The 12,615-nt window shown below is 38.5% G+C and overlaps 1 protein-coding gene across 3 annotated transcripts in view; it reads left to right on the forward strand.

Annotated features, from left to right (window-relative positions):
- The window catches only part of st18 (ST18 C2H2C-type zinc finger transcription factor), a 39,379-nt gene that overhangs the window by 13,121 nt on the left and 13,643 nt on the right, over positions 1 to 12,615 (forward strand). For all 3 annotated transcript variants that reach the window (XM_046051986.1, XM_046051987.1, XM_046051988.1), the window contains exons 3-6: positions 6,078 to 6,193; positions 9,144 to 9,195; positions 10,025 to 10,055; positions 10,268 to 10,455. In XM_046051986.1, the coding sequence (XP_045907942.1) occupies positions 6,078 to 6,193; positions 9,144 to 9,195; positions 10,025 to 10,055; positions 10,268 to 10,455 (387 nt within the window). The remainder of the gene's footprint in view (positions 1 to 6,077; positions 6,194 to 9,143; positions 9,196 to 10,024; positions 10,056 to 10,267; positions 10,456 to 12,615) is intronic.

Here is a 12,615-nt window from a genome sequence, read left to right on the forward strand (position 1 = left end):
TCTGCTCCGTCTCCTCCCCGACGTCACTATGAGATGCAAAACAAAGGCTAAAAGGGGCATGGTAAGTCAAGCTCGCGATTCTGCCCTGTCGGACATGTTAACATGAATGCATTTAGATGTAGGAGACAAGTGATTCTGTTTGTCTGTGTAAGGATGTGCTGTGCTGTGTACTGTAAGCCTCAGGCTCAGATAAGTAGCTTCATGGAAGGGTCAGTAACAGTGATGTTACTGATGATGATCACCACAATTTACTTCCTCCATGCTTAACTTCTGAATCGCTGCTAAAACTTTCTTTCTGTAAGCCGCTTTCTTGTACTTGAACTTGAACTTTATGTCAGATTGTTCCAGAGCTGTGACTTGGTTTTTATTTACAAAAGTACAAAGGTTTATTTTCGTGTCTATGCCTGTATTTGTTAATGGTTAAGGGTTAGTCAGAGGTGTGTTTATTGTTGTAGATCCTTGAGTAAAGCTTGACCCAGGATTTGTCTAAAAAGCACTGAAATGCATAATAGAGCAAAGCATGGCAGCATAAGAGAGGGTCTTGTTAAGCACCCAGACTCACTTTGTATCGATTGCTGAACTGTTTAGATACTCACTCAAAAGTGAATGGATTAGACATATTTTGAACACTGTGCAGATGTCTTGTACCTTCCCTCAGACTTATCTTTCTGATCTCTGAATAGTAGCGCTGAAACATCATTAGTGATTGCTGTTATACAAAAATGCAAAAGTGCATTAGCTTATCATGCTCCACTTTCAGGCTGGAAAGTGGGTTAAAGTCCATCGCGTATATTAAACCCTGGACTTAAGTCAAATTTACATTTTGTTAAAGATTACTCCTTTTATTGATGCATATAATCATATTCATGGACCATCTGCTGATTTGGCAAGCATGGATCAAACTCACAAAACAGCCCTGCTAACCTTTTAAGTACAAAATAGTCTGGCTTAACTCTAGCCCAGAAGTGTGTGCGTATGTGTGTGTGTGTGTGTGTGTGAGTGTGAGAGATTGTATGGATATTAGATAATACTTAATTTAGATCCTCCAGGCTGCTCGTGCCATATTTTATTTTATCATGATCGCTTTGGTAGCAGACCAGGGCTTGTGTTTGAACAACTGAGCAAATAATGTTCGTCTGACAATAAGCAAAGCAAAATCTTGGTATAAGGAATCTGATTAAACTCTTGACCACAGTGTACAGCTCTGAGTTTATATCTGTCACCATGGTTACATGGATTTCACAGTGCAGCATTGCACACTTCCACCTGGTTGTGAACGGCTATACGGGCCTCACCTCTTGAGTGTAATAAAACGCTGCTTAAGGCTCTTCTAGTTATTCTGATAACTGATTTAGTTTTAAACTATCTCCCAGTGTGTGTTTCACAGAAATAGAAATTCACCATTGGGCATCCTTACTGCATGAAATACTTATGTTCGACTCATTCCAAACAAAGCTTACGCAGATTGAGAATTCATATGCCAGAGGTAAATCCGAGTTAACACGGATTTATACTGGCATGAGTTAAAGGACTAGAGTTTGTAATCCAGGTGGCCAAGGGATTTTACCATACAGTGGCAAAAATCACTTAAAACTCCCCCAACATCCTAAGCCACTGAGCTCAGTAAGCAGACAGATTGTTCAGAATTGATGACAGCACAACTATATCAGAGCTGGACTCTGTGTTTGTGCATGTGTGCATGTATGTATGTGTATCCTCATGTTTGTGCGTATGCCTGTGTTTGTGTGTGCGCATATGTGAACATGTCTGCTTCCTATATATACTCAATTAGTACTAAAAGGGGCTGTTTAGAATAAGACCTTGACAGATTGGTATTATTTTTCTTCACCAGGATAGGGGAGGTGTACTGGGAATACTGTCTTCTATCTGCATAAATATCAGTAGCATAAATAGAAAGGAAAGCTACCTCTATTTCAATGGCCTTTCAGTGATTAGTAAAGTGATCAAAGTCGCAATAATATTATAATAATTGATGTTTTAATAGTCTTTTGCTTGATCGCCATACCCAGTACATTAGAAATACTGGAAGATAAACAAAGGTGCATCTCTGTATGGGTTAGCGCGCGTGTGTGTGTGTGTGTGTGTGTATGTGTGTGTGAACGTGCGCACTCGTGTGCACATGTGTGTGGAGGACAGAGGAGCAGAGATAGAGTGGAGTTGTTTAATGACAGGAACAGCTGACTCATTTAGAGAGAGCAGTGAAAGGTAATTAACCCTGGGAAAACTACAGCTGCCATGCGAGCTGTTCACTTCAGCGCAATCTGATTAGGAATCACTGCTCGAGTCCCTGACTCCTTTCAGACACTGTGTGTTCGAGGTAAACTTTTCCCTTTGCCCCGGAGAGCCACTGAGCACTGGAGACCTGCCTTTTGTGACGGGGGGATTAGCTGGAACGGTTACTACGTTTCTCCAAATTGCAGACCACCTGGTAGCATTCATGCAACCTCCTCCATGAAAGGGCCTCCTTGGGCCGGAACAATGAGCAGGATTACTCTGCTCATTGTTACACCGGGGCTGGAACTTCTTTTTCCCCAAACACCTGTCCCCAAATTAGACAGGTTTGAAAAACCATGTTCATAACAGAATTCAAAGATTCAAACTAACATGAGAGTGGTTTGGCAGACTGGAGACTTGCCAATGGATGAATTGTCTGCCACTCCATTTATTATCCTATTGATTCATAGTGTAGAGCAAGAAGATACTAATTTTATTTGTCTCAATATTTTGGTGTTCTTAATTGGATTGAAATTCACAAATAAAATAGCATATCATCTAGGCCCCTTTCATACGATAAGGGAACTAAAAGCACCAGAAATTTGGTCAAAAACAGAAATTGGCTCTTTGATGTCAGAAGAAACAATCTGGACTTGGTGCCTCTGTGTGGTCCGGCTCCAGATGAACTCAATTTAGAGGGAAGGCTTTGGGATGACTTTGGAAAACGATTACAAGATTCATAAATCACCTCGGCAAAGGTGTCACCATCTGACTCTTTTATGGGACGCTTGCTAACTCCGTCCAATAACAAGTTTCCCCTGTAGTTATGCCATCATAACAAATCATTGAAGCGATAGTGGCTAGCCAGGCTCCTAATTGTCTGTTAAGAATTCTGTGAGCTGTGTTCTTTTATTGAAGCATCTCTGTCTTGGAGAAGTGATAAGATGCCAATACGCTTCTCTATAAAAGTACTCTTTGGCAAAAGGCACAAACACTTTGCTTGGCCGTCAGGGTAGCTGTGAGGCTGTTATATCTGAAATCGCAGTTGACTTCAAGATTTTTGACTGTGTCTGCATGAATCCAGAAACCTCTATCCAGGCAGAGGAATGCTCGTAAATTGCCGGCAGAATCTTTTTTTCAGATACAGCATTTTTTTTTCTTTTATTGGAAAGGCCATATACAGACACAGCACAAATAAAAGCCGATAATTTAGATTATACTAAGTAGACTCATCTTAATATTTAAAGCATTCAATGGGTACACTTACTGTTCAGTATCTTATGTTCTTTGATTCAAATGAAAAATAATATCTTTCCTTAACACTGCAGTCAAATGTTGTTTGTCTGTCAATTTTATTATGTAGGTTACCAATAATTAAACAATAATTATTGTAAAATTAAAAAAAAGGATTTTAGGCCACGATTTAGACATAAATTAGACATCATAGACCTCCTTTGTCCCCTTGCCCCTCCTAAAATATATCAGCTATTATTCTAATGTCCAGCTGGTATTCAGGCATGGGGCGTCTGATGGCTCCCTGGCCACTTCACAAAAAAGATAAAAAAAAGAAAAGTTGTTTATCTAAATACTGAACAGAAGTTGATTTTAATCTCTGAGCAGAGTCTAATTTACTCACCTCAAATCAATTTGCATCTCAATGAAAAATGGCAAAAAAGCAATCGCTTGCTTTCTGTGTACAATTTCACCTGCTTTCCACAGAATAGGTGTGAACACATTCCAAGCAGGTATACTCCTGCCAGCTCACCTTTTGCTTCAACTAGATTGGCTTTATGTTTTGCTGGTTCTCTGCATACCTCAAACCTCCTATAGGGTAAACATAAATTGTGATCAGTTCGCTATATCCTCAGACATTCATTACAAGGAAATATGAAAGTAAAAGGTGCTATCTCCTGCCGTTTGCTCTTTATTATACATAAACAGAAAACACTTAGCATGTAAAATTAATGTGAAAATTATTCCCGGGGTAAACTATAAACACAGAAGTTACCCCGCACATTTACCCTTTTTTTCTCCTTCCCCTAGATCAGAGTGTAATTGCCAGTAATCAGGTCTGTTTGCTGCTGATAAAACCACTCTGAATGCGAGGAACCCTCTTTGTGTGATGACTCAATTATGCCAGAAGTGGCTCATCAAACCTGGCCCATCAGCTGCTTTAATAAATAAGGAGGAAAACTTGCTGCAGGCGCATTATAATTCCATTCATTCCATAATTAAATCCATTCCAGTTTTAACCCTTCACTCAGTGTGCTTCTGGAAGAGGAAACAAAAACAAGGAGGGGGTGGGGGGTGAGTACACACCAGACAGTGACCTTGCACAGAGCACCCATCCATTCTCTATAATTCAAAATGATACTGTTGAAGAAAGGTTAAGAGAAAAAGGCTTGTGGAGAAAAGGATGAGAATCAGTTAAGATGTGGCTCCTGTTTTTTATATATGCATTGTTTCCACACACAGCCTTAGACAGTAATTATATTAAAAGAGTAATCTAATCATAACAGTTGGTTGGTTGAGTGTGCAGCACTGACATTTTGAAATCTTATTTTGTGTAATCTCATTCGCCTCTATCATCTCGCCTGTACCCCCTATCTAAAGGAAATGTAAATAATGTAATTAATTTTATGGTCTCCAGAATCTTACTTTGTTACTCTGGCCTGCTTTATTGGTTTCAAGATGAGGTATCAGCACAGTACCACTGAGTTTTTTTTTACTCCATCACAATAATGTCTGTGTTAATTACATGAGAGCGTCCCAAGTGCATGGATAAGCTGGGAACAAGGGGACACAAAGACTCAAGGTCAGTGATGAATATCCACAGCAGCTGCACGGTATTAATAAGGCATTATATGAAAATAATCATAATAGCATCACTTACAACAAAATGCGAGAGTGTGGTTAGAGTAATGTCAGGAGCGTTGGGGTGTTTTACAGATATTTCCTCTCCACCATCTCAGCTTGGATCGAGCCTTTTCTGATAATGGTGCGAGGCAATGGTTATTCATGATTGTTGGACTGGGAAGGTCTCTCTCTTTTTCTACCCCCAGTCGCAGCCCATTCTCTCCTCTGTGGTGGGAATGCTAGCAGATGGGGTTAGGGGGGAATGGGCTGGGCTCAAGGACAGCTAGCAGCCAGATTAACACATAGTAAAATCTCATAGACCCTAAGCATCAGGCTGCCTCCTTTCCCCCTGAGAAATCTGCCCTAGACGCAGGGAAACAGTCCTCTGAGAGGCATTATTTGTGATGGACTTGTGTGCGTACGTGTGTGCGTGAGGGCGGGGTGGGGTGAGGTGCATAAATATGATTCAGCAGATGACAAACCAGCTCAAATAGTAGTGAGTCTTTTTTTTCATATGCTAATGAAACTCAGTGAATAACCCGCCCTCACTCTCCCTCTTTTCCCCCCAGTTTTGTTTTTCGGGGGAAGCGCTCTGTGAGCTATAATTAAGAAGATGTTGTTTTTTTTTTCAAAGCTAACAGAAATAAATAATTCCATAATAAGATCTGTGAAGTGAAGAGGCTTAATGTACTCATTGTGTTCATCCTTGTTTTCCCTCTTGGATGTTTTGTATTAATTAGAAGCAAGCAATTTGATCTCTGTCAAGCAATCAATTTGCATCGTATTCCTTATTCCATGTGAGGTATTAATATGCTCTTTCCACCTTTTTCTGACTGCATGTTCACATCCATGTCTCTAGATTATGAAAATGCAATAAATAAAACCTTCAGAAAGATGGTTTAGAGACATATAATTGATTTCCGTTGTGTAAAAAATAGTAACCAAGCTACAGATTTTTATGTGTGGCTGGTGTTTTTCTGTTCTAGATAATGAATTACATGATCACCTCCTGAGAGATAACAAGTGTGAAAGCATCAACCAGGGTGGACAGTGCGGATCTGGCATCTTATCCTCCAGAGTGCTCGAAAAACTACTATCAAAGGTAAATAATCTGAGACAGGTGGGGCACAGATATGGCTTAAATTCTACATACAAAGTGAAAATAACTTTTGTTAGGGACAAAAAGTCTCTGGGAATAAATGACTGTGGAACAGTGTTGTGGATAAGTAGCATGCTAAGTGATGGAGCGTCACTGCTCCTTTGACCACAGTGATCATAAGAGATAGTTTTTTACTTATGCAGAGCTGTGGGTGGCAGCATATAATATACACTTTAAAATGTATTGCTGAGTCTGCTTTTTCTTAAGTGATGGCTGCCTATAGTTGTCAGGTTATCTCAGCTGGCTTTGTACCTGATAAAACTGTTTTTTCAAACTATAACAGAAAGTTTAGAGAGGACCAAACCTGTGTTTTAGCTATCATAACATTAAATCAGCATAATGGTCACTGTGATCAGTCACTCTTCTCAACTAAGTTTCTATAATATCTATGCGAGCATGGATTTCCATATATAAACTATATAGAAATTAGTAGAACTGGAAAATACATGGATATGCAGTAAGATACAAGAGCCTATGTTCTGGAAAATGCTTAGCGGTGATGTAAAGTTAACATATTTTGCAGTAAAACATGCTAAAACACTGCTATCAACCTTAAACATTGTACTTAGTGGCTACATTTCTGTGTGTTGAATTTTGGAAAACTGCCCCTACACAATCCCACTTGTTTCTTTACAAAATTTTATGCGAGTATTTGGTAACACAAAAGCATGCAGAGATAGCGGAAACAAAATTTAGATGGAAGCACTACAACATGATATTATTTTATTTATTAAACTGAAAAACTGAACAAACTTAAAAACACAAATTACTCTAGCAGTGTTCTGTATTTACACTTTTATTACATGGTTTATGCTGCAATAAGCCCATTTTTAAGTACACATGGATGGTAATACACACTGGTAATACTTTACTTATTACTTGCTATTTACCATTTCTAATCAGTATATACATATTGTTTTAATGATTTTTAACACACTATGGTGTAGTTGAAAGCATTTAAGCATTTAAGTGTTTATTAATGCATAGTCTTTGTCAACGATTATAATAATAAGACCAATTTTATATTAATACAACTTGGTTTTAGCATAATGTCATTCATTATATGTTTTTACATGAGCTTCTGCTTATGGGTGCCCACAGGAGAAGTAATAAACTCTTATATCGCCTTACAACTACATTAAAATGCGTTGTAAACCATTTATTAAATGCGTAGTATACGCCTTCTAAAGGCTTAATATGGGGGATTAAAAGAGTGTTGCCATTCCACTTTCATATATCCATGACCATCTTTCAACAGGTCGTATGGCAGATTCTTTCATTAATAATTAATATCGCACTCTGTATAAATGAATGATACGTTGGACCAAAATTATTGTCATGGAATAATAATGAAAAGGTAAAATATATAAAGTTCTCAGCCAGATTAGATGGCTTAGATTAGATGTAAAAGCTCCAATTTGACCCTGAATGTATCTATTTGTTCTGCTTCTGTAAACACCCAGCGTCACATGTTTGTCCATGTTGTTGCTATGCAAGGACTACCTGTTAGTACACCAGAGCATCTAAGGGGGCCTTCCTAATTGTCGTCTTATTTGTCACTTCTTGTTATGTGAATTATATATAAAGTAGCCTGTGCTTAATAATAATTGTGTCAGAAATGCACATGTGACGTACTTTAAAAGCAGTGCTAACTAAAGAAAGGTTTCAGTTTGCTTTCATTTGTTTCATACTCAAACTTACATAATATGTGAAATTGGATATGCAGCTCACGATAAAAAAAAAAAAGGGCCTATATAGTCAGACGTATAGTATGGCGTAATTTTGTTTGTTTGTTTTTTTAATTGTAGCATGCTTTACTAACATATTATTCCTAATTCATCCAGAAAGTATTTTTATAAATATAACAAGTTAAACGATAAAATACTGTTTTTAAAACATTAACATGAGAAGGGCACTTCTAAAATGTCAGCCAAAGGGGGAAAAAAACACCTTGGTTATAAATGTGTGAGTCATTGGTGATATTTCAGTACAGTGATAACATCATTTGAACTTTGATTAATGTCCATGTTCCAATCTCAGGTTGTAGGATGTAAAAGCAACATTTTGCCTTCAGAACAACAAATTTATACAAAATGTTGAAGTCTGTGTGGAAAAGTGTTACAAACTAATGAGGTACATTCGTTTTTACAGAATGTAATCTATAGTGTTTGGGAGTTGTTTGTCTCAATAGGCTGTAGTAATCAAAAGTAATGAACCTATTATGAGCAGGACCTCTGAGGGCCCGGCGTGGCATTAAGAGTGTGGCACATAAAAGGTTTATTAAAGGAAATTAAGGTCCATCACTGCCACACCTGCTCCCCTATTATAAATGTATGACAGGTCAGTGCCTTCAATCACAACAGCAAACGAGAGAGAGGAGTCATGTTTCCCATTACCAGGGAAAAGTAACAGCATATCCTATGACTCACAGATTTCACTGGCCTGTGACCACTATACGCCACCATCAGCCTGGAATAATTATGTTTAATAGGTTTTATTTGGGACCCACAAGCAACAGCCAGCGAGAGTGGATGGATTTTAGCAACTATTTTTGTCTAAACACACACAGTGAGGTGCTGTCTGTACTTTAATGTCATTATTTAGTGTCATTACATTTTTACTCACCTTTGAAACTTTTTTCTCTCCTAACATTATACTTTATGTGTTTGCATATTACTGATGTTTTAGGAGCGCTTTGTGATGTTGTCATTCACACAAATAGATTTTTAGGCTCACTGGCTCTGGTTGACTTACAAAAAATCACAGATAATCTATAAAGTGTTTAAGCCTTTTTCCATTTCAAATAAAAGAAATGAATAAAAAAATATAAATTAAATACATTCAAATCAAGCTCTATAGTGGCTCATCTGTACATTGAATGTTTTATTTACAGATGGATTCTGACGGTGAGGAGCAAACCCTGATGACATATAACAGTAGCACAGGTGAGTACAGCTTTCAGTTTTAGCTCGCTTTTAACTGAAACGCACATGCATGCATGCACACACAAATATTCCACTTACCGCCATGGGTTAGGGGTATCAGTTCAACAATCCAACTTTATAACTGTCAATTTTATGTATTATCTTACCGGTCTGAAGAGCACTGCACTGCCATTTCATTATTCAGAGGGGAATAACTTCATTAAATTGAAACACTGGCTCAAATTAGTTAAGGAGTGTGTATATATTGTGTGATTGAAAACCTCTAGACTGGATATGTCATTATGCAAGTGTTCAGGGCCTCTGAGGCCCGCCTGCTCACGCTGGAGCTATTACTACATCTGGGGAAATTCATGAAAAGTGTTATTATTGGTTGTGCTTCATGGGAGTAGGGGCAGAACTTGTGAATGAGATTTACACAGGCCTCTGGGAAAATTGATTTACCCTTTTAGATCATGTTGTCAAAGCTGTCAAAGGATGAGCTACTGTTGGTTTCCCAGAGAATGAGCAGTCTGAATGAAAAGCTTTTCAGATCAATGAGGAGACCACTTCTCCATCCTTATGCTGCCCATACCTGATGGCATCGTAAAAGAGAACACAATCTATGGTAAAAGGCTGCATAAAGCAGTGTTAGCCCAGGTGGTGTCATCCCTAAAACATTATCTACAAAACAAATATTTACAGAACATTGTAAAAAATTTCATTAGCAGCAGCCCAAAAGTAGTGAGTTGCCTTGAACCTTTGATGAAGAATATGTCGACAGATGCTGTGCTACTGTAGTGGAAATGTAAACATGACTTTTATCTGTTCTTTTTTGGCCTTTATTTCACAGGGCTGGCCGACTGCATCACTGAGACTCACAGGTGAAATTTTATGTTGTGAACACTAAGAATTTTCTCATCTTTTACATCTTAATGCCAAAAAGGAAGTATTTTCTTCCCAGTTCATAGATGTGACTCATTAAGCGGGTTCATAAAAAAAGTCTTAAATTTGAATAGTTGGACCTTTAAAATGAGCCAACTGAGGCCTTTATTGACCCTGCTGTGCCTTTTGTCCGTTCCTCTCTTCCCTCCAGCCCATATGGGTCCATGGCGAGGAAGAGGAGTGCTCAGGAAGGGGTGCAGGGTGCCCCCGTCAACAAGAGAAAGTCCCTGCTGATGAAGCCCCGCCACTACAGCCCCAGCGAGGCATGTGAAGAGGAGAGCGAGGACCTGGCACCGCCACAGGACAAAGAAGAGCTGAGGAACATTGACACTCCAGCAGGTAAACAGATGTCCTGTTGTTTTGTCTGTTTTGATGAACAATTGACGCTGAATTTTAAAATCCCATCTGTTGCATTCATATTTCCCTCCCTCTGCCATCAGCCAGCAGCCGCAATCATTGTGCAGTGAAAGTGAAAGACTACACTGCTGGGTCCACATTAGTTGTGTCTCACGTCCACAAATTGAAGTTTTGACAGCTGATCTGCCATGATATTTCTGGCGTGGCTTTACCCTCTTTTGATGAGGCCAGATTTCAGACCCCTCATCTGTCTTTCTTCAATAGCCAGTCCAAACCCATTGAATCCATAGAATGAAACACTGAATGGGGGAGTGCACCAATTAACTTTGATTTAAATTAAACTACAAAATTTTTATTGAAGTTGCCTATTGAGGTGTCAACATTGCTTGGCTGATGTTTTGCTGTTTTATTTTTACAGAGACTTTACTAAACCACGGGAACATTTCATCATCAACAGTTTAAAAATGTTTATCTTCACTTATGCCACTGTCCTTTTCAGGAGCGAAAATGTTTTCTTTTTAACTAATGAATTGAATTTTGTACATTTTGGCAACAATGCTCGTGGTGTACATGTGCATTCTCGCCCACTATAATCTGCACTGATTTGGTATATTTTTAACGATGTAACTAAGCAACAAACGTAATTGTCCCTTTCAAAAGCTTTTGTTAGGCCCTCTAACACAGTCTAATACATAATTAGGCATAATGTCTACAGCTCATTATAGTACACATGTGTGTAGTTAAATGGACCAGGAGAGTAGCTCACTGAATTGTGTGGATTCATTGGAAATGGAATTTATTTGTTTCCTGGGTTCATATTACATTACAATTATCTAAGTAATTTACTGTGCATCATCAGTTTTTCCTTTTGTTGTTGTGTATTCTAGATACTTTTTCTTTTGATCATCCAACATTGATTGACTGCTGTATATTTTCCTTTTTTGAACCTGATATTCAGTGGACGCAGCTTTAAAACAAAACAAAATACTGCCAGAATTAAAGACTGTTAAGTGAACACAGATTTTTGATAAACAATTTCAGAACATATTTTGCTGTTATTGTCAGATTTGGGGGCTATTTTCTGTGGAAAAACAAAAATTGGAAAAGTAGACTGGAGGCAGTGAGAATTTTTGCAGTAGGAAACTGGTCATATCTGCATTTTAACAAAAAGGGAGAAAAATAAGCCTCTCGTTTGGTCGAGCCACACTGCGTTCAACTCCAGCCAACTGCAGCCCTGCTGCAGAGTGCTGGTAATGGCTATTCTGGAGTACAAACTGTTCACCTGTTCCAACACACAAACCACCGGAGGGATCCAAGTTTTTTTCCTCCATCTCTTTCTTTTTTTTCACTGCACTTCTGTGTCTCTCTCTCTGTGTGTGTGTGTGTGTGTGTGTGTGTGTGTGTGTATACGTCTGTGTGCTTGTCTGACTGTATGCGGCTGTGTCAGGCCGGGGAGTCCATCTGGATGAAAAACAAAACCCTCGTTGCTCGGCTCATAAATGTAAATACGTGCAACTGGCTTTACTTTTTCATTCAACAGGGTTTGTCTTTAGACACCTCTTTTTAAATATTTTTTACAGCAGGGAACTGATACTAACAGGTTGTAATGTTGCCGGACTAAAATGCATATGAAACCAGACATGTCAAATTCCACTGTAGTTTATAATCATATAAAAACATATATTTACAAAAACAGTTTGTCATTTTATTAGTGCCACATAATTTATGTTAAAGCTCTTTTGGTGAGGATTACGTTTTTGTGCTGCTCCCATTAATAAGTCATAGCTGTCTGTCTGATAATGCCTGTATCTGTATCATGCTCAACAGTGTGTGATGTGATTCTCAGAATCCATCTCTGTCTATCTTCTCAACCTATCGGATCCCACTTTAGGTTCAGTCTCTGGTGTCTAGCCACTTAAGAGGATATAGGCCCACAGTCCAGCCTACTGAAAGTAAAAACCCTTACAGTGCAAAGAGCCTTAATAGAGCATAAGTTTGAATGGTTTTGGAGGATCAAGAGAGATTTTGTTGAATCAATCCAGATGATAGCTTTCCATTGTTAATCAGTGACCAAGACTTAATATAATCAGTGGTGTTAATAAAGTGTTGTTTCAAATGCATTTTGAGGGATAACCCTAACCC

The sequence above is a fragment of the Micropterus dolomieu genome, linkage group LG06 (assembly GCF_021292245.1).
Source record: "Micropterus dolomieu isolate WLL.071019.BEF.003 ecotype Adirondacks linkage group LG06, ASM2129224v1, whole genome shotgun sequence".
Classification (NCBI taxonomy): domain Eukaryota; kingdom Metazoa; phylum Chordata; class Actinopteri; order Centrarchiformes; family Centrarchidae; genus Micropterus; species Micropterus dolomieu.